Source organism: Carassius auratus, chromosome 5, assembly GCF_003368295.1.
Source record: "Carassius auratus strain Wakin chromosome 5, ASM336829v1, whole genome shotgun sequence".
NCBI lineage: Eukaryota > Metazoa > Chordata > Actinopteri > Cypriniformes > Cyprinidae > Carassius > Carassius auratus.
Window position 1 is genome coordinate 10,536,941 of NC_039247.1, and position 22,347 is coordinate 10,559,287.

General features: G+C 38.8%; 1 protein-coding gene across 2 annotated transcripts in view; it reads left to right on the forward strand.

Annotated features, from left to right (window-relative positions):
* The window catches only part of LOC113074835 (sarcoplasmic/endoplasmic reticulum calcium ATPase 1-like), a 68,794-nt gene that overhangs the window by 36,178 nt on the left and 10,269 nt on the right, over positions 1 to 22,347 (forward strand). For both annotated transcript variants that reach the window (XM_026247579.1, XM_026247574.1), the window contains exons 6-13: positions 4,308 to 4,388; positions 4,478 to 4,563; positions 6,414 to 6,878; positions 16,442 to 16,530; positions 16,670 to 16,772; positions 19,124 to 19,255; positions 21,841 to 21,957; positions 22,067 to 22,285. In XM_026247579.1, the coding sequence (XP_026103364.1) occupies positions 4,308 to 4,388; positions 4,478 to 4,563; positions 6,414 to 6,878; positions 16,442 to 16,530; positions 16,670 to 16,772; positions 19,124 to 19,255; positions 21,841 to 21,957; positions 22,067 to 22,285 (1,292 nt within the window). The remainder of the gene's footprint in view (positions 1 to 4,307; positions 4,389 to 4,477; positions 4,564 to 6,413; positions 6,879 to 16,441; positions 16,531 to 16,669; positions 16,773 to 19,123; positions 19,256 to 21,840; positions 21,958 to 22,066; positions 22,286 to 22,347) is intronic.

Here is a 22,347-nt window from a genome sequence, read left to right on the forward strand (position 1 = left end):
CCTTCCACTACCTGAGATCTCTCCAGTGCTGGAAAGTTGATACGATATTGATTTAAGCCTTCTTTTGTTCCGCAGACGGTTTCCTCTTTTGTTTTTTATCCACCATCTCTATATTACCATTGCTCGGTATGGCTAATGTCCATCTTGTGCACTGAATGCTCTCTCTTCCACATGAGTAGGCATGACCCTTACTACTGATTGGCTACAAGTTACCCAAATCATTTTTCCAAAGCGTTTTTGAAAAATTACTTACCCCACCTTTAAAGAGATGGGAATGAGATGTGGGTTACATTACCTGTCTTAGCACGGTGGTAACAAGCGTCTCTTTGTTCAGGTGCACTGTTTGGTCTTATGCCTTGACAAGCCTGCATTCCAGGGGCCAGATTCTCCTCTCTGCACACGTACATGCACTCCTGCTGTCAGACTTCACCCCCTGACACCTATGGGCCATGTCAGCATGGTAACCAGCCCCAGAGTCCCTCCCATGTCAAGGTCAAACTGACAGACATGTAAAGTAACAAGCAGACATCACTGTCACTCCAGATGTTTCCAGTATCACGTTTCTGTCTTTCCTGAAAGCAAAAATTGTGCAACAATGCAACAAAATTACACCCAGTCAGTATATATTTGTAGTTATGTACAGCTATGTTAATGTCTAGCTGTGTTTAAGGGGATTCTGGACCAATGAGAGAGAGAATAACTAGGGGAGGTACCAAAAAAATGCAACCAACAAAAATTGTGCATCGTGGTTTGTGCCTGGAAAGGAAAGGAAAGCAAGTCAGATTTTCATATAAGAAATAGTAGAAATATTTAATTATTTTTAAATAGGAATGGTAATGAGATGTAAACTTAATGCCAACTTAACAAAAACTAAATATTTACCACATTTTTTACACCATTTTTGTTTTCTCATTTTTAATGTATATTTACCGGTACACACAAAAAAATATATTTAACTACCATATATTTTAGAAAGTTGGTCATTTGCAAATTGGTTCATTGTACCTAGGGATCATGACATCAAAAATGCTGACAAACACTGATCCTAGAGCATTTTGAACAAACACTTTTAATTTTTGTTGCTGTGTAGTTAAACACCATGGCCAGTTTGATAGATATTTTTGGATTGCGAGTGAGATTTTTGGTGTTTTCCTCTTGCTGAGGCCTTGAGCACTTCCCAGCCTGCAAGCTGAACAAAAACTAGACAAGGTGAATTAGTCCGGGGGGAGCAGAGGAGAGGTGTTTCCACACCAGAAGTCTGTGAGGGTGGAAACGGCTGGCATTCTATGCATCTTCTGTACTTTGTTATCATTGGTAGTGGGGGAAACCGAGATGCCACTTAGGTTCAAGATCCATCCGCTGGCTTATAGCTACGAGAATCCACTAACGAAGTGCAGACACATTCACACACGCTGAGCTGCTTGTGCTGAGTTCATGGGTTATAGTTGTAGCATTTAACAAGTCCTGTTCAGTAAGTGGGAAGCGTTGGCATGACAGAGGTGTTGTCAGCTGCATCTGCTGAAATATTTCTCAATTTCTGTCTAACCCGACTATGCCGATTACATAACCGTGTTGCTAAGCACTATCTAACATGTAAGCAAACATACAACAACCCCAACCTAAAAAAACCTTTCAGTTTCTCTAGAGGTTCAATGAAAATTACACACTGGAAAAAAAAAACACTTGTGAGAACTATAAATTGATTACTACAAAAAAATAAAAAATAAATAAATAATTCAAAACAAATGCCAATCAAAAATATGACACACAACACCCGCTCCTCTCTCATCGCTGCAGAGTCTTGCCTGTACCCACCATTTTTAAGTGGCTATTCCATCGAAACTTTTGGCACAGACCACTAAGAGAATCGGAGGTTGGAAAACAGTGGTCAGGCCACTTTTTTTTTGCGTGCATGCATGAGTACTAAAGATATTTATAGATTATTTACACTTTTCAATTTCCAGTCAGTCCAGCATTGTTTCAGCGTTAGGCCGACATTATGGTTGCAGTGATCACAGTGTCCGAAGTGGAACTTTCCCTCGGCTGTTTTGGAGGCTCAAAAATAACATTTTCACTCCATAAGAATATCCAAGGAACCAGAAGGGGGTTTATGGAAAGCCTGGAGACTTGGAAAGCCTTGGAAAGATGAGTAACAGTGAAGCACTGACTGTGTTTCTTGAAAATAAATTCACTTTAGTCTCATCATCTTTTAGTCATACCCACAGGCTCTTAGATCGTTTTGATCAGCATATGCAAACATCTTGAACTCGCCAGCATCTGTTATTACACCATTCCACATTTACAAGTAAGCATGCGTCACCCCTTCTAATCAAGTTTATGCTCTGTCCACGGAGGCCTGTTTCCTGCTATCAGATGCTTGCCATCTACTGTCATAATGTCTGTGTATATTTAGCTCACTTAGCATTGTTCTGGCTTGGTATGGCAAAAAGTGGTTCGCATTAGCATTTAGATGGGTTCCGTACCAATTTGCAGTTTAACCGAGTGGGTGGGAGACACCGCTGAGGGAGGAGAGAGAGAGGAATAAAATCCAAGAAAGAGAAGAGAAAGGTCTGTCGTTCTGGGAGCATAAACAGGTTCCTACACACCGAGCCCTCTCTATCCCTACTCCCACGCAGAGCAGTCCCTGATGCGTGTGTTGTCTCCCTCGTCAGATACCCCAGGGCTGAGCCAGTCCTGCGACGCTGGAGGAACAGAGAGTGCACGGCTGAAAATTGTGTCCAGAGGGTTGAAGCAGCAAGAATAGAGAAAGAAAGATATGTTTTACTGTACATGATAATATTATACAAGATCATGTGACTAACGAACAATTTATTTTGCAAAAATCCTCCTTTTTTCTTTTTTGTTCTGTGAAAACACAACATTCTTCAGAGTTTCACTGAAGCATGATTTTTTTTCCAAGACTGTCCGGACCGCTCATCCATCCATCTGTCTAACAGTGTGTAAGAGACTAATGGGAAGTGTGGCTGTTTTCTTGCATACCTTCAGCTCAGCCTAAGGGTTTAAATGGAGTATAATTACGACATAAGGGTCTCTAATTGCTGTAAAATGCCCATTAAGTGCCCAGCAGCCTCTTTGTCCAGGAGCTATATAACTTGGGGATGAGAATTTGCAAGCTCAGTAACGCCTACTGCTAGGTTATTTATTGGTAGACCTGAATGCTTCACACTGTTCTGTAGGTTCTATGGAATGGTTTGGAAGGTTGAAAAATGTTTTTCATATATATAATTAATTAAAATAGAAGACAGTTATGTTCAATTGCAATAATAATTTACAGTATTATTGTTTTTTTCTGTATTTTTGATCAAATAAACGCAGTCTTGTTGTGCATACTTCTTTCAAAAGCATTGAAAATGATTAGAGACCCCAAACATTTGAACAGAATTGTACTCGTGTGTATGCAGAATGATGGGCTTGAATTCAGAGGACATTTGAGCTTTCTCTGAAATTGAATGTGTTTAGATTCCAAGTAGATGTAGTTGTGCATATGCCAAAGCTCACAATAGATTAGCAAGATATTTGTTTAATGCAGTTTTCTGGAAGAGTCTCATTTTTGCTTTATGCATTTTTTTTGCTAATTTTCAATATGCTCGACCTGTGATTTGCTGTATCAGCCATTGTTTGTGCTGTGAATGCACAAGCAGATCCTTGCAGCTTGTGTGATGAGTGTGTACGAAGCTTTGTCTTGATGGTCTCAGGTTGGACAGAGTAAAGGTTTATTAAGTCAAGATACTACACAATATTTCCTGCTCAAAGCCTAAATGGCTGCAAAAACTCACAAAACCAAGCCGAAATTGACACATATTGACTGATTATGTCTCCTCTTACTGGCTGGGCTTTTCCCACCTCTTTTTTCTTTCTTTTGTATTACAAAAACTTTTTTTCTTGTAAACATTGTGCATGAACCATATATTGATCACTACGTGTTCTCTCATCAACTGGCTATCGAGCGGTGTTCCAGTGTGTCTGCAGTTAGTCTTTGAGGTAGTCTCTCTCTCTCTCTCTCTCTCTCTCTCTCTCTCTCTCTCTCTCACTATTTATTTTTTTATTTTGTTTCTGTCACTTTTTTTTCTTTTGCTTTGATCTGTTGTAATTAAGTGTTTACCTGGAAAACAAGAAGACAAGTATAGCCTTAAATGATGGCTGTGCATGGTCTTATTTCATGTTTATGATTGCAGTTATGACTCCTCAGGCAAATGTCGTACTCTTTTCGACTTGTCACATTCATCTGTAACGGAAGAGTGCCTTTGCCTGTTTTTTGATCAAGTTACTCTCATTTTGTTTTCTAGTTGGAGACAAGGTCCCAGCAGATATCAGGATCACTTCAATCAAATCTACCACCCTAAGAGTGGACCAGTCCATTCTCACAGGTACTGTGGACATCAGAGATGAACCGCTGAACATTTCATTGCTCAGTTCTCAGTATCACCTGATTTAAAACCACCAATGTGTTTTTTAGGTGAATCTGTGTCTGTTATCAAACACACTGATCCCGTGCCAGATCCACGAGCTGTCAATCAAGACAAAAAGAACATGCTGTTTTCTGTAAGCACTTCACTGCCTGTTTTAAGAGGGGAACTTTCTCATGTGCATATAAGCAGTTTATTTGCATATAAATATTACTCCATAAATATTTTCTGCTTTCCTATTTCATAGCATTTTTAGTCTTGCAATGTATTACATAATTATTATTTGCTTTCTTTTGTGTCTTTGAGTATTTTTGCTATTTTCTTTGTCTCTCTCTAGTTTGCAGAATATTGTTGTACTGTAGGATATAATAAGACTTAAGTATTCTGTTCAGTCTAAACATGCTCTTCCTGTCTGCATTCATTTGCAGTCATTCAGATGCTCTAAGTAGGCATGCATTTGTCCGCTCTCAATCCACTTAGGTTGTGTTAACATCATCTGGGGACAGGGAACACCCCAGTTGATATTATTGGCCTAGTGAGTGATCGTATAACGTCAGAGTTAATGCAGTTTTCCTGTTTTCATCTTAAGTCATTTGAAATAAACTGTATATGGCCTATGTGCTTTAATAGTACAGCTTTATGCATTTTCCAACACATAGTGGTAATGAAAGATGTAGTTTCCTATTAGGGGAAAATCTCCCTAATAACATTAAGCCAACTCCACACAAGTCAAGGATTTTTCCAATCTACGTTTTAGCAAATTATATGTGACTGAGGAACTTCTAATGCTGTTGTTTCCAAGTTCTCAAAAGTGTAAATTTAGATTTGGAAAAAAATGTGTATATTTGTTCCATTCAAGTATACAGTGGGTAGAGAAAAGATCACCGCCCTTTGAAATGATCACATTTTGTTGCTTTACAGCCTGAAATGAAGACGGACATCATTTTTCTTAACATCCAAGTGAAAGATATAAAACCATGTCAGGAAAAAAAAACACAATCACAGATTTGGGGAAAAGGACCTCTAACCCCCATCCCAAAAAATAACTTGTAAACTCAATCTGGTGTAGCTGATCATCTTCTCAGTGGTACACAAAGCCATCTGACTTTCAGTCAACTCATGTCATTTTAATTAGCTCATCTTGAAAAGAGCATTTCCGTCCTTTGTAGTGCAACTGAAGCAAACAATCAATTACAAAGCTGTCAAAAGATCTCTGTTTCGGTCATGAGTGAACCTTGGCAAAACACACATTGAAGATTCTGAGGCAGATGAGACTAAAATTGAATTATTTGTCATCAACACCAAACGATATGTCTGGCAGAAAATCCAATACAGCTCACCATCCAAATAACTGCATTCTGCAGTAAAATATGTAGTTGGTGATTTTAAATTTGTTATGGAGTTGTTTCTCTGCAGCAGGGACTGAAGAAAAAATGATGCGAAACCCCATCAAATACTTTGCCATCTGCCAGAAGGTTGTCAATGGGAAGAAGGTTTACCTTCCAACATGACAGTGACCCAAAGCACAAAAAGATGAATGTGTCTACATGGCCTAGTCAGAGCCCAGATTTAAACCCCATTTAAGATCTGTGGAATGACTTGAAGACTGCAGTCCACATGAAATTTAACTGAACTTGAGCAGTTCTGCAAAGAAGAGTGGGCAAATATTGCAAAGTCTAGATGTTCAAAGTTAGTACACAGAGACATATCCCAACAGACTAAAGGCTGTAATTAAAAGAGTGTGGTTTAAAAGGTGGTTCAATAAAATACTGTCAAAAGGGGGTGATCCTTTTTCCATGTCAGTGATTTTCTTTTTTTTCTTTTTTCTGACATGTTGGTGTTACATATTTCACTTGGATGTTATAAGATGAGTAAATACAGCTGGATAAAACAAAAACTCAAAATAATATTGTTTTAAAGGGGGGTAATGATTTTCTTTACCCACTGTATTTGCTTATGTATGCATCTTCTCATGTTTTCCAAAAGGGCACAAACATTGCTGCGGGTCGGGCCATAGGTGTTGTCATCTCCACTGGCGTTTCCACCGAAATCGGTAAGATCCGTAACCAGATGGCGTCAACCGAGCAGGAGAAGACCCCGTTGCAGCAGAAGCTGGATGAGTTTGGCCAACAGCTCTCAAAGGTCATTTCATTAATCTGCGTCGCTGTCTGGGTCATTAACATCGGCCATTTCGCCGACCCGGTCCACGGTGGCTCCTGGATTCGAGGTGCGATCTACTATTTCAAGATAGCTGTGGCCTTGGCAGTTGCAGCCATCCCGGAGGGTCTGCCAGCTGTCATCACCACCTGCCTGGCGTTGGGCACCCGTCGCATGGCCAAGAAAAATGCCATTGTCCGTTCTCTGCCCTCAGTGGAGACGCTGGGATGCACCTCCGTTATCTGCTCAGACAAGACAGGGACCCTGACAACCAACCAGATGTCTGTCTGCAGGGTGAGTTATGTGGTGTTCAAGCCAGACGCAGAGCTGGTGTCTCATTCAGCATCAGAAATGTTGTCTGCGGGCAGATCTTGATTTTATGTTTGGGTTGATGACAACTTTGTTTTTCATTCTCATTTTTCTGCTGAAATATGGTCTTATGTGAAGCTCTTTTTTTGTGCATTCACAAGTGGTGATTTATTGTGCACTATAACCAGAGCTAGAACATATTTCAAACCGTCATGAAGCGAGGCATCGGAGGTTGTCCTAAGTTGCATTTTATTTTTTAAATTCAAGATAGATTCTCCTGAGGAATGCCCATTTTGGGGGGGGTAAAAAAGAGACCCTTGAGGCTAGAGAGCATCATATGAATTACTTATAGACAACGTCTCAGATTCTTTTCCACAGATTCCAGACCTGTATGTGTTCCCTGTTACTGTGCTTTCTGGTGCACTGGCAGGTGGGTTTCACAGGTCTGGATTCTACAGTGGTGTTTACAATCAGAACAGGTCTTTGATGCTGTGCCAGGGTCTCTCATACAGAGCTGAGTGATGCCATATGGAAGACCACGGAACCGTACCAGGCACAACACGAGAGGTGAGAGAGAGAGAGGGAGTTGAAAGTACTAGAATTGGTCGGATGGTGAATAGCAGTCCAGAGCCAGTTCAAAGACTTTTAAATTAAATAATGTTTAGAGACACGTCTTGATTATGTTCTTGTCTAGTGTACATATTTTTTATACATGTGCCCTTGTAATCTTTACTCTAAAACAACAACTTCTCTTCTGTGATGATGTGTCCATCAGTGTGAGGGTTGGGCAATAATCGATCCCCTCCAGTAATTTGTCACTCAAATGTAGGGTTGGGGGATTTTTCCAATTTGATAGATTAATTTGAATTTAATGTTTTGCCATTATTTTATAAATATATAATCGAATAATCATGATTTTCAATAGAAATACTACTGAACGTTAGAATTAGACACTTTGACAATATGCCAGTGTTAACAGTAAAGAGAAAATAATGATCCAGCCACATGTGAAAGACCAGAAGTAGAATATATCATTAGGTGCCATTCACACAGAATGAGCTTTTGTGTTGACAAAGATGCGACGTAGCCAGTGTAATAGGAAAAAATGCAGGAAGATGGGAATTTATTTTAACTTGAGCACCACATTTTTAGAATCCCGTTTCATGCATGAGACTAGGCCTGTAACGATAACAACTTTTAGGGCCGTTTCATAGTCAACACATCTGTACGCATACACGTCCCCGAGGCTACGTATCCAAATGCGTAGCCAAATGTGTCTTCCTAGTTTTTGATATATGACGCGCCGATTCACGCAATACTATGCGTTGTCGGTGGGGGCGACATTGCAAGTATTGTACATTAATTCAAGTATATTGTGTTTACAGAAGAAGAAGGTTTGAATACAAAAGAGGAAGAGGAAAAATTATGCGAACTTATACGTATTCATCCACATTTATACGATAGTTCATCAGCAACAGAATACACTCCTCTTCAGTTGCCATTGTGATCTGAATATCACGCGACCCGACTCTACTACCCCCTGTTGCGTGAGCGGTGTATTGCATACACGCATCACCCGTGACGCTTGCATTCACGGTTTAGACTATGAAAGGGAGCGCGTCGCTCGCGTTGCTTGCTCGCGTTGACTATGAAACGGCCCTTACTGTCCGATAAATTGTCCAAGAAACGCGATAAACGATAATATTGTAGTTCTAAGACCAGTTTCAACTAACATAATGTTAATGGCATAATAACGCAGGTACACCTTTTCAAAGATCAATAAACTTTTATTCAGAGCAAGAAATACCAAAATGTTGACCTGTGTGGCTTGAAATGTATTAATTTTGTATGTTATATTGTGTTTATATGCCAGTTAGGGATGCTCATATTGACCGTTTAACCGTTAACCGAAAGTAAACATTTTGACTAATAAAGGGGCCATTTACATATCGTGTCTTTTGGGTGCTCAAGTTCGTTATTTCAAATGCGATATGCGGGCTCATAATGGAAGAGATGTTGTCGCAACGCGCGCGCGCTGTGCGCTCCTTTTTTCCAGGCGCGTCTGCACCACATCTACTTAAAAACATCTCAGCTTTTCAGAAGGACGCAAGCGCACCAGGTCATGTGAAAAGAACCAACTCAGTCAGCTTCCTTCGGGGTGAAATTCCCTGTTGTTTCAGAAAAATAAGGTGCACCCAAACACTGCAGAGTTTTTTTTTTACTTTTCTTCGTAAATAAATCTTGTAGCAGAGTTACAAGGGTTTTTCGTTGGTGGAAATCCATTACTGAAAATTTCTTGTTGTAACGGACATCGCAGCTGATGGATGTTTAGCAACGACAGATGCCTCAGTAGCACAACTGCACAGTTTTGATCAGTTTGCTGAATAAAATTATTAATAAAAAATATATATTAGAAGTATTATTAATTTAGAAAAAAAGAAAGAAAGAAAAGTGGTGAACATTTAGGGCAGGACTAGTGTTTAGGAAAATGTGTGAAAGGTGTGAAAACGTTAGTTATTTTTTCAGTTCACTGTGTACTTGTTTTCTATAGAATTTGTTTCTTTCACTTGTCATTTCTTTCTGTTCTTTATAGAGAGAAAATCAAGTGCGTATGTTTTTGTTGGCATGACTGTACTACCTGTATTCAGATAGGTGTATGACTCAAAGCACAGCCAAGAATGCCATGTAGTTTAAATACATGTTCTTTTGTGTTTTAAGGTATCATGTCATCATTTCAGTCCTATCATTCTGGCTAAGAGGCTGTTCTTGTTATTACTGCGGTTTTCTGCTGCCCTGAAGAAGGAGAGCTAAAACATGCTACAAGCATTAGTAACCACCATTCTGGGTTTTGAGGTGATGAGCGTAGATTCTTTCTTAAGTGTCCTTGAAGGCTAGTGTAGTGCTGTGGTCTCTTTTATGTTGTTGCTTTCTGAGAGTCAGGACATGTTGACTTCCTCCATGTGGAAGTCACTCAGAGTCACTCTGGGACACTCAAGGTGTATGTTCGTGTTTGTGCGCAATGGAAAATCCTTAACTTGTACAGACAAGTCAGCAAGACATGATTGCAACATCTTTTACGTTACATTCTTCTTCAGCTGCTGATGTGAATCCATCAAGACCACAGGGCTTTTGGCAAGCCCGTCTGCTAGATCCCTTTACAATGACATAAGACCTGGTTCTCAATTCAGACCATTTATAGTCCAGTTCAAGCCTTCATATACAGGACATAGCTTATTATAGTACCATTTTGTCACTACGTATTAGACTACGTAATAACATGCCCATGTTATTTCAAAAGCAGAGATCAGGAATGGTTTGGAGAATGAATTCTTTGTTTTCTTTCCACCATTTCTTTCCATCTCTCTCCCTTTTTATTAATTTATCTGACTCCTAGCATCTCCTACTTCTAGTTTTGTGACCTTTTTGATTTTAAATTGGAAAATCATGATTACAATATTAAAGTCATCTCACATCTTCTTTTTTCTTCTTTTTTCTGTGTGGTATTTCACATGTTCATATAAAGCAGTCACTAGCATTTTCATTGTTAGCTATTCCATTGTTTTCTCTGTTTACAAAGAAACCCTTTGTATGTTTGTGTGTGCTTTTTTGCTAAGTTTAATCATGTCTCATGGTATTGAGATGATATCCCTGGTTGCAATGCCTCACTGCCTGTGTGTGTGTGTGTGCTGAACGTCCATCTGTGTGTGTCTTCCCGAGGTCTCCCCTGTGTTTAACAGCAGGGTGTTCCCTCTGTTCAGAAGCTGCTTAATTCCCTGTAAGTGCTGAGAACCTTCCGGAAAGACTCCCACTGCGCTGTGGTAAATATTTACGCACTCCGCACCCTGATACCAGACCTGCAACGATCAGAGTTCAAACATTAAGGGCGAGCACTGTAATCAAACACCACGACATTCACTTTACCTGCTCCTCACTTCAACAGTAGACATAGACTAAATCCAGAATCAACCTAAAACATCCTGTTTAAGGATATCCTTAATTGAAACACTTTTTAAATTAAGAAGGTTCACCTGTATCTTATAAATAAAAGACCAATACAAAGAAATGATTTTTAGAAATCTTGGCCAACTGAAAAGTATGAACATGAAAAGTATGAGCATGTACAGCACTCAATACTTAGTCGGGGATCCTTTTGCCTGAATTACTGCAGCAATGCAGCGTGGCATGGAGTAGATCAGTCTGTGGCACTGCTCAGGTGTTATAAGAGCCCAGGTTGCTCTGATAGTGGCCTTCAGCTCTTCTGAATTGTTGGGTCTGGCATATCGCATCTTCCTCTTCACAATACCCATAGATTTTCTATGGATTTAAGGTCAGGCGAGTTTGCTGGCCAATTAAGAACAGGGATACCATGGTCCTTAAACCAGGTACTGGTAGCTTTGGCACTGTGTGTCTAAAACTTCCTGTTATATGGCAGCGTTGACCTTGGACCAACACCAGCAGATGACATAGCAACCCAAACAGCATCACTGACTGTGGAAACTTTACACTGGACCTCAAGCAACGTGGATTGTGTGCCTCTCCTCTCTTCCTCCAGACTCTGGGACTCTTGATTTCCAGGCAGTCCAGTCCTTTTTTTGTCTTTAGACGTTTCTGACGCTGTCTGTTGTTCAAGAGTGACTTGACACAAGGAATGCGACACCTGAAACCCATGTCTTACATACATCTGTGCATAGTGGTTCTTGAAGCACTGACTCCAGCAGCTGTCCACTCTTTGTGAATCTCCCCCACATTTTTGAACGGGGTTTGTTTCACAATCCAGTCCAGGGTGCGGTTATCCCTATTGCTTGTACACTTTTTTTCTACCACATCTTTTCCTTCCCTTCGCCTCTCTATTAATGTGCTTGGACACAGAGCTCTGTGAACAGCCAGCCTCTTTTGCAATGACCTTTTGTGTCTTGCCCTCCTTGTTCAAGGTGTCCATGGTCGTCTTTTGGACAACTGTCAAGTCAGCAGTCTTCCCCATGATTGTGTAGTCTACAGAACTAGACTGAGAGACAATGTAAAGGCTTTTGCAGGTGTTTTGAGTTTATTAGCTGATTATAGTGTCGCACCAGGTGTCTTCAATATTGAACCTTTTCACAATATTCAAATTTTTGAGTCCTGAATTTGGGATTTTCCTTAGTTGTCAGTTATAATCATCAAAATTAAAAGAAATAAACATTTGAAATTTGTCAGTCTGTGTGGAATGAATGAATATAATATACAAGTTTGACTTTTTGAATAGAATTAGTGAAATCAACTTTTTGATGATATTCTAATTATATGACTAGCACCTGAACAGTATGTATGTGTGTGTGTGTGTGTATATATATATATAGAGAGAGAGAGAGAGAGCGAGAGAGAGAGAGAGAGACATTTGTATATAAATAAATGGCTTTATTTGTCGAGTAGCTGTAAATTAGGCATAATAATAGGAATAATTAATTAGGCATAATAGGCATAAAAGTCGGCCAATCATTATTGTTAAACTGGTATTCTGCAAGATATAGCTTAATATTGTCAAATTGTCTTTCTAACTATCCAGTTAATACAGTATGTAAATTATCTGATATTATTTCCCCCCCTAATTTTTCTGATTAGAGAATGGTGCAGAAATCACATGTTGTGACATTTTGTCTGTGCTAGGTTTTAATTGTCTGGCCTGTGTCTGATAGTTTTTTTTCTTCTCATCCTTTTCCCATCCTCTTCCCATCATAACTTGGCCTTCCACATCTCACCCAGCAAGAGATTCCCACATGCCATCATTAATCTCCCTCATATTTTTGTGCTTTGTCATTTCTATTCCTCTCACGCTTTTCCTTGCGTCTGCTCCAGCTGCAGCATGATCCAAGAATGCTGAAGGGAGCAGTCACACACACACACATATTTAGGAAGCCTAATGCCAACTATTCACTGTAACATATTGTATGTTGAACACTTTTTGGTATACCCACCTTTGGTGTTAAATTACTCTTTATTTTGTAAAGAGTTGTGCTTGTTTTGATTGCATTTTTCCAATAATAATAATATTAAGTATTAATCAGTTTAGGACATTACCAAATTTCATGCACAGTTTAATGCACAGTACTGTCACATACAGTAACATGGACACAGAAACAGTATAACAAAGTTTGCTTCTAAACTGAAATAGGCCCCAGTTTGTTTACTTAGTTATATGTACAGTATGTCTGTGTTTGTTGCTAATTTATCAACTCCCGTTGTTCACAGTGGTTAACAGGTAACCATCTCAAACTAATCCTGAAGCAAAGTAACAAAATTCATCACCTGAAGAGTCCTTAAAGTAAAGAAGGAAAGGGCATTTCACATTCTGTTAAAGCATTCTTTTAAGTACTAAAAGCGTAATGCTGAGAGGCTTATTATAGAGACAGACAAGATGCTTATTCTGGGCTTGGAATTAGTGCTGGCACCACGTTGCAGTGTTGTTCAGGATGACCTAAGCCAGTCAACTAACTGTGTGCCTTGATGAGGCCAGACCTCATCCAAGTGTCACCGTCACTAATGCACGTAACTTTGGCTAAATTAGGAGGAAATACAGGTGCCTAAAATCCTTTTCCACTTCACACACACACACACACACACACACATCCTTATCAGAAGCTCATCACTGCATATCAATGCATGCTACCCTGTTCCTTGGTATCTGTTGCTATGGTAACGTAGAGCAACACAGTTCCATATCTGCCAAGTTATGGGATGGTTGTTGTTTTTGCAGCAGATCTGATTTATAAATGACTGTAAACAAACAAAACAGACTAGCAACAACGCTCATTATGTTTCTCCTTTAATGCTACCGCTGTTTGTTGGTACATTTCAGTATGTTATTTGTGTCATGTGAATTTCTGTTTACTGTGGTGGGGAAATCAACAGAATTCTGGAGATTTAAGTAAAATATGGTCCGATGTGTTCAACAGTTATTGTTAAGTTATTGGAGCAAGTTGCAGGCCTATAAATACGTAATACCTAAAGATAACATATCAACCATACAAAGATTTTTCACTAAATGAGCATGTCAGAACCAAGCATTCCAAGTTCAAGGAGTACATTACGCTAGTGAGCTGACAACTGGATCTAATTTTGTTTCTTTCCCAGTTGACAATGTCTGTTTGCATGGTGTTTGACTCTGTAAATTTAGCGGCAAAGATTCCTGTGTGGTTAAAGCCAGAGAAGCAGGCCCCAAAATAGTGTATTTCAGAAAGGAGAACCGGACACTTTTGTAAGTTAGGTTTAGAATCAGCTAGCCTACTGTTCACATAATAAAACAGCAATCTCATGCTGTAATGTTCCCCAAAATGATCGGTTCTTTTATGTTAGCGTTATGAAGTTAAAAGCACTCTGTACTTGTGCAATAATGCTGATAAATGTCACAGTGTACCAGTACTTGATAGTTTGGTCATTACTTTGTACGGGCACATTTTTTGCCCGAGAGAATGTCCTTTCCTGTGGAGCTAGCTAACTCAATAATCCATTTATTTTAAGGTCTTTATGGAATGATCTAGCTGTCTGATTGCTGCTGCCTGCTGCTTGCTTTGTGTTTTCCACAATTAAGTTTGTGTATGTGTGTCCGTTTCAAACAGGGAGCAGGAGAGTATTGTGGAGCTCTGAAAGTTTTAAAGCTTAGCTGCTTCATTAATTCTTTAATTAGACACATTCTTGCTCTGAGTGATGTCACGCCAGAGAGCATGTTTTTCCTCTCTGGGTTTCACGTTCGTGTATGTTTGAGACAACCTTTCATATGACCTTTCTTTTAAGGAACTGCCCATAAATGGCTGCTTGGCGAGTGTTGTCTTAGCAGTATCGAAGTTTAGATGTTTCATTATGTAGATGAGTGCTGAGGTTGACAAGAAGCTACTTTCTGGAATCTGTATTTTTATTTGTGTCTTTTAGCTTCCAAACAACTACAGAGCTCAACTGCAGTGGCTTTTAATAATGATAAAACACATTTCAGCAAGGCCACCTACTGCATAATCAACATTTACGACACCTCGTAAGATCAAGATTCATTTTTACTCCTTCCCAGCGCGCACCTCCATTTCAGACCTGTCATCTTAACAGAATGGTGGGGTTTGCATTTAATGCCGTTTGCTAAATTGGCTTTATGAGTTCCATTCCACCAGCCACCTGTTTCATCTTTTCCTTCACCCACATACTGGATGAGGGGTATAGTGAGAAAATAAGATCTCTTCTTCCCACTGAAACTCACCCAGGGCTGCCACTTCTCCTGCTGGCCCAAAGACTACATGTCAAAATGTGTAAATCCAAAATGCATTATGGATTTGGCCAATTTGTATGATGTTGTCAGGCTAAACTCATTTTCACCTCTTGATGTCGTCCAGCTCTCTTAGACACTTATGTGTTGTTTATTCTAAGAATTAGTCACTTTATTTGCTTCAGTCATGCAGTAGAATTTGGCCTTGGTTGTGCACACAAGACACTACAGTACAACACCTGGAGTTAATAATAATAAAATTAGACAAATTTCAGGCAAAATATGGGTAAAGTGATTGTCACTCTTTCACCTCATCTGTTTCCGTTTGGTCCAGTGAAAGCAGACATTTTAGTAGGAGGCAGCAGTTTATTGTCGTCTGTGTTGACTTTTGGCAGTTGTGTGAGTGTGTTGGTTCAGACAAGGAAGAGCTCATGCCAGGGCACTAAACACAGGAACCTACCCGCCGCCAGTGCTTCACGACATCATTGCTCTGCCTTTGATTGGACGGAGGACAAGGGAAGCCCCAGAGCTGATTGGGTGGAGTCATAACTGTCTGTTGGTGTTTTTTTTTATGCAGCTGGGGTTTGTGTCTGGTTTCAGATGCCTTAGAGAAAGTATTTGTTTATTCTTCTCAAAAGCATGTTTTCTTGGGTACAGTTGTGGAGTTCTTTATTTTTACAACCCTAACTACTTTTTAATTCGCAAACTTATGAGCATTTAGAACTTTGTGCCAGGATTTCCTCATGGAAAACCTGGGAATATCAGGGAATTAAAATTTCTTGGCTTGTGGAGGTTATGGAAATGAATAAGTGACGTGACATGACTTGTTGCCTAGTATCGTGTCCCATACTCGGAATCCAAGTGCACACACACACCGTGAACACACACGTACCTAGAGCAGTTGGCAGACATTCAATTGCTGCAGCGCCCGGGGAGCAGTTGGGGGTTCGGTGCCTCTCTCAAGGGTCTCACCTCAGTCGTGGTATTGAGGATGGAAGAGAGCACTGGTCATTCAATTCCTCCACCTACATTTCCTACTGGTACAGAGACTCTGCCTGACTGCTTTAAACATTGGTTTCTTTGTAAAGTTATGGAAATTTCTATAGTTTACATTTAGTTTCAAGGTTCAGCAATAAGATTTTTTGTGCCAGACCATTTGGCCCGGATTTTTTACAAATTATTTTAAATGAAAACAGAACAACTTTAATTAGCAGCCATGAACAAAAAAGTAATAGAAAATGCATTGTCCAAAAAAAGTGGGTAAGTTTTGGTTCAGTATGTTTCATTAATCTGTCTCTCTCCCTCTCTCTTTTGCCTCTCTCAGATGTTTGTGCTTAATAAGGCTGATGACACCAGCTGCTCCCTGCATGAGTTCACCATCACCGGCTCAACCTATGCACCGGAGGGACATGTGTAAGAGCACACAAACACACTCAGAGCCCTTTGTCCTTCCCAAAACATCTTGTCATTTTTACCTATTCCAAATAATCTTATGCTCATTCTGGTTTGTATTTACATCCCTTCATCTTGCAACAATGATCTCTCCCCTTAGGCTGAAAGCCGACAAGCCAGTGCAGTGTGGAGATTATGATGGTCTGGTGGAACTGGCTACTATTTGCTCCCTGTGCAATGACTCCTCACTGGACTATAATGAGGTCAGCAGTGTGTGCTTAGATCTTCTCCTGCATCTAATCCTCAGATGCCACATTTACCCTTCTGAGTTTAACAAAGATTTTCAATTAGTGTTTTTCAGTCTGTCCTGGTCTCATTGCTGAAGTGTTAACCATGCATCATCTGTTCCTCAGGGAGAGGCAGCATTTAGTTTCCATGTTTTGAACATTTGGCTTGCATTTCTCACCTCTGTGCCAGTGCCATGGGATCATGGTTTCTGCATTGAGTAATACTATGCTTATTCCGTAGTTGTCTGGTCGGGTAGAGGACAGCACAAGTCAGAACAAGACGAAGAGTTTTAAAAGATGCCATGCGAGTAAAAGTAAAATGTTAAAGGCAGCCATATTAAGCATATATTTTAAAAGTCTTATTGTAGTCTGACCATGATTTTAATATGATAAATAATCACAAAAAATTATTTCACAATATCACTTCTATTACAAAACAGTCACTAAATATTGAACCTTGACTGTCAGACCTTTCCAGTTGTCGATCACAAAAAGATTAGATTTCCTAAAACACATGCCACAAAATCAGTCTATATGTGATGTGATCTGGGAAAACCCGTTGGATGTCGCATTGGGACATTTTCAGGAAATATGAAAAATAGGTTGTATGTAATTCTTTTGGTTAAAATTAGGGTTTCATTCCATTATCATTCTATAACATCTTGTCTATCATCTCTGAAAATATCTTGGCACAATTCACTTGTTTAGTGCAGAAAAATATCGATTCAGTGCAGCAAGCAGAAAAGACAGTCTTTCTCTAATGTTAAAATCACGCTGCAGAGGTGCTTTCTCTTAACACCACAAAAACAGTTAAACCTATAAAAATAAATCACTTAACATATATAATAGGGTTGGATCAATGCACATTTCCCGCCAGTCCTGTGTAAACTACGGCACGCTAAGTTTTATTTATTTATTTTAATATTGTGAGATGGCGGAGCGCAAGAAAACAACACAGTCTGAAGCTGCTCACTTGGGCAATCTTGCTCATCTCGGTCTGCTCAATCGTGGTGATGTAAGTGCCCTAAAGATGTAATAATGTTATAATGGACTATTTCACATCCAGAGATGAAGGATCGATGAAGTTACTAAAGAGGAAGAGTAATTGATAAACAATGGAAAACTGTGCTCTTCAGGGTAACACTAGTCTAGTCTGGGTGTGTAATGATGCAGTATAGCGCTCCTGACAGACAGCGATTGACAGACAGCGACCATCTCACTTTAGACTTACGTTTTTCTCAATATTCCGTTCCGGAAAATCTGAACTATCAGCCAACCTCAGACAGCCATAACTTTTGTTACGTTCAAACAATTCATAATGACAAAATGAAAACCGTTTTGGAAAGGACTTGAACTCAGCTTTCATATTGTATCAAAACCTTAAAAAGGTAAGATTTCACCATGTGTTGGGTTTTCCTAGATTGACACACACACACACACACACACGCACGCACATGCACACACACATACATACATATGTATACAATATATATGTATATGTATGTGTGTGTTTTTATATCTTGATTTATACCCCTAAAAGGGCAATGTATCCCCTGAGATACAAACATTTAGAGACAAATTACAAAAAATGTAAGCATTTAATTAATTAAATTCCAATGTAAACCTTATTAAGCTAATGCCGAACAGCAGTTTTTTAAACGGGTACGTAAGTCTCCTCCAATCTGTGTAAATATGTGAACTAGATCAACGTTTATCGGAGGGTGAGTAGATTTCCCACTACAGGTGGTCACGCAGGTTTAAATGCTTCCTGTGAGCCAAGCGCATAATGTAAAAACAAAGTTATCTCATCTAAATATTCACAACAAACACTCTTTCAACCACATTCAAATTTCAGGACAATTTTGGTCATGCTAAAGACACTGGAACATATGTAACAATTAAAATCTATCTATCTGTCTGTCTTTTCAAATAACTTTTTGTTCAAAACAATTAAATAGCATGACTGATAACATTAATAATAATAATAAATAAATAATGTATATATTTTTCCAATTAATTGGTTTATCAGTTGTTTAAAAAGTATCAAAACCTTGGCGGTTTTTTTTTTCTCATTCAGTCATGAATCCTTTCAGTAATCAAGAAGGACTGGAAAAATGTTTTCCTATATAGAAATAATTTACTATATGAGTTAGGTGAGTTTGAATTTCTAAATCACAAACGTACTCCATTGCTTCTATGTGGCATTTAAAGTGAAGTGAGTGTATTACTCCATGCTTCTATTTTAACTGGTTATGCAAGTGACGTATACGTCATGTTGTTTGGGCTAATAGGACACTGAATTTTTATGTACATTTGTTGTCCCGCAGGCCAAAGGAGTATACGAGAAAGTGGGTGAGGCCACAGAAACTGCGCTCACGACTCTGGTGGAGAAAATGAACGTATTTAAAACTGACCTGTCTGGACTCAGCAAAGTGGACCGAGCTTCAGCGTGCAACTCGGTAAGAAGGAAGCCATGGGGTTCACCAGGATATGAGACAGACAACAATAAAAGAGAACATAGCTGGAAATGATGAAAAAATGATAAATAGAAAGATAGATGAGTCTTCAGAAGAAATATGAGAGTCCCCAAAGTTTGGCCAGTGTTGCAAGACAGGATATTTAAAAGAAATGAGATGACATGGTGTTGCCACAGATAAACACAGCGTGCCGATATTCAGCCGTATCTCATGTCTACGAGTATGATATTGCGTTTATACAACAGTTTGACAGCATGAGTGTGTAAACACATAAGAAAAGCAACAACAGAGTGTCTTTTAAAATGCTATTTTGTGCAGAACTACTTCCTTCTGCCACAGATTCAAATCTCAGTTTGATAGTTTAACCAAAGTCCCTTTAAAACTTTTAGATGTTTCTTGAGTAGCAAGTCAGAATATAAGAATGGTTTCTAAAGGATATCATGACACAGAAGACTGGAGTAATGATGCAAAAAAAAACAAAAATCAACTTTGAAATCACAGGAATAAATTACTTTTGAAAAATATTCATTTAAATGGTAAAAATATTTCATAATATAACTGCTTTTTGCTGTATTTTGGATCAAAATAAATGCCGGCTTAGTGAGCAGAAGAGAATTCTTAAAAAAAAAAGAAGAAAAACTTTAAAAATCGTTGTGTGCACAAACTTTTGACTGGTAGTGTGTGTGTGTGTATGTATGTATGCATATATGTATATATATAGTGGAGCCCTAGTCAAAAACGTGTCCAGTGTCTTTATGGATTTCCATGTGAGCAATCCATCAGTATAAGCTAAATTATTATGACTGAAACCCTGAAAACACACTGGGAAATGTCTCCGTTCAAGACACAGTCACTCTTATGAAGTCAATAAACATGCATCCATGCTGATAGGTGTCAGTGTGACATGAAAGATCACTGGGATAAAACAAAAACATCAAGAAACTTACATAAGTCATGTTAAATGGATTGTTAATTCAAGTCAATAGTTAGAGAAAGGCTTGAGGTTTATGTATGCTTGTAGATGTTTATAGAAACCAGTCACACATCCCACACAGCTGCATCAGGGAGACTGGGAACAGTGGACTATTCTTGATCCGTCTCTCGCTTTTCCCTATGGGAAACATTTTTCTTTGAAGGAGTGAATGACCCGCAGCGCTCTTTATTTTACTGACCCCTGAATCCTTCTCCTCTCCAAAAAAAGAAACTTCTGTGACACAGATTCCCACAGGCAAAGCATAATATTTAGATAACCAGAGGAGTTTATGAAGAGGTTAGCTAAATTTTCCACTCTAATCCAAAATTTCACTGGCCAATCAATGATGACAGATAGTTAGATGGGTACATGGATGGATGGATGTAAGCTTTTCATAAAGCTTTGGAAGATCGAGAACACAGGAACCCTACTGAGGAGTGACGTCATGTTCTCAGGGGAGCTGGGAAGAAGAGACACTGGTTTCCTCTCATACATGCATGCCTTGTTTAAACATCTGTAAAACTGACTACTGATTCTAATATTAAAGAGAGCCACGAACAGAGGCAGCAACCAGAGACTGAGCTTGATGTACTTTAGGTAGGGCAGCATACATTCTCCGTTCTCATTTGCTGGAGGTGGTTTCCACCTAGTGGCAAAAAAATTCCCTTCTTCACTGAATTTTTGTCCTGCATATCTGAATTGTATTTTTTGTTTTATTTTTAAAATGAATACATCACAGAAAATTATGGGGGATAATCCGTTTTTAAATTTTTAATACATTGTTTATTAATACATTAATTGATTCATGCTAGAAATATTTACACTACTGTTTGGGGTCAGTAAGATTTATTTATTTGATTTAGAAAGAAATGGATACTTTTATTCAGCAAAGACGCATTAATTTAGTAAAAAGTGACAACAACGTAATGTTACAAGACATTTCTTTACATCTAATGGCTAATGAAAATTCAGCTTTTCAATCACAGAAATGAATAATATTTTACACTATATTCAAATAGAAAAAGTTTATTTTGAATAATTTTGTTTTTATGAATTTTTGATAAAGTGAGCAAAACCCCAAAACGTTTGAATGGTAGTGTATATTTTTTATTAAATGTCAAGTTTAATTAAATTGAAATTGTGTAAATGATGCACCTTTAACATCAAATAAAAATTGTTTTATTGGAAAACCTCTAGAACCTGCGTGAGCACCACTCTTCAAACATAATTTTGAACTACTTTAATCTTTAACATTTGATTGTCAATATTTATAAAAGGCTAAACGCTATATATATATATATATATATATATATATATATATATATATATATATATATATATATATATATATATATATATATATATATATATATATAATGTTTCATAGAGCCTGTCAATTACTATGTTTGAAACTCAACAACCTGGGTTTGACCGCTGACTACAAACAGTGCTGTCTGTAGGCAACCCTAGAAAACAGCTGAGAAGGACATCTTACCCAACACACACACAATGACAGCAGTGTTTCACTTTTGTTTGATCTAACATCCCACCTTCTCTCTCTCAATCTCCATTTTTTCCCCTTCTTTCCTTCTAGATTTTCAAAAAGCTAATGCAGAAAAAATTCACACTGGAGTTTTCCAGAGACAGGAAGTCCATGTCTGTGTACTGCACTCCCAGTGGCTCGAACTCTCAGAGCAAGATGTTTATCAAGGTACCTCTAACTAAAACACATCTGAAAACATCTAACATCTATAAATACCTTCAGTAAACTCTGCTGTATGCATCACACTTGTTTCTACTTTCACTCTCCTTGTATGTAGGGTGCTCCAGAAGGTGTGATTGACCGTTGTCAGTTTGTGCGTGTTGGTAAAGACCGTGTCCCATTGACCACGGCGGTAAAGGAGGAGCTGATGAGCACTATTAGAGACTGGGGGGCAGGCAGGGACACACTGCGCTGCTTGGCTTTGGCCACACGAGACTCTCCCCCTCCTGAGGACAAAATGGACCTCGAAAACTCTGCCAAGTTCTCGGAGTACGAGGTGAGAGAATTTGGATGTCTAGAAGCTTTATGATCATCTGTCCACAATTGTTTACCACAGTA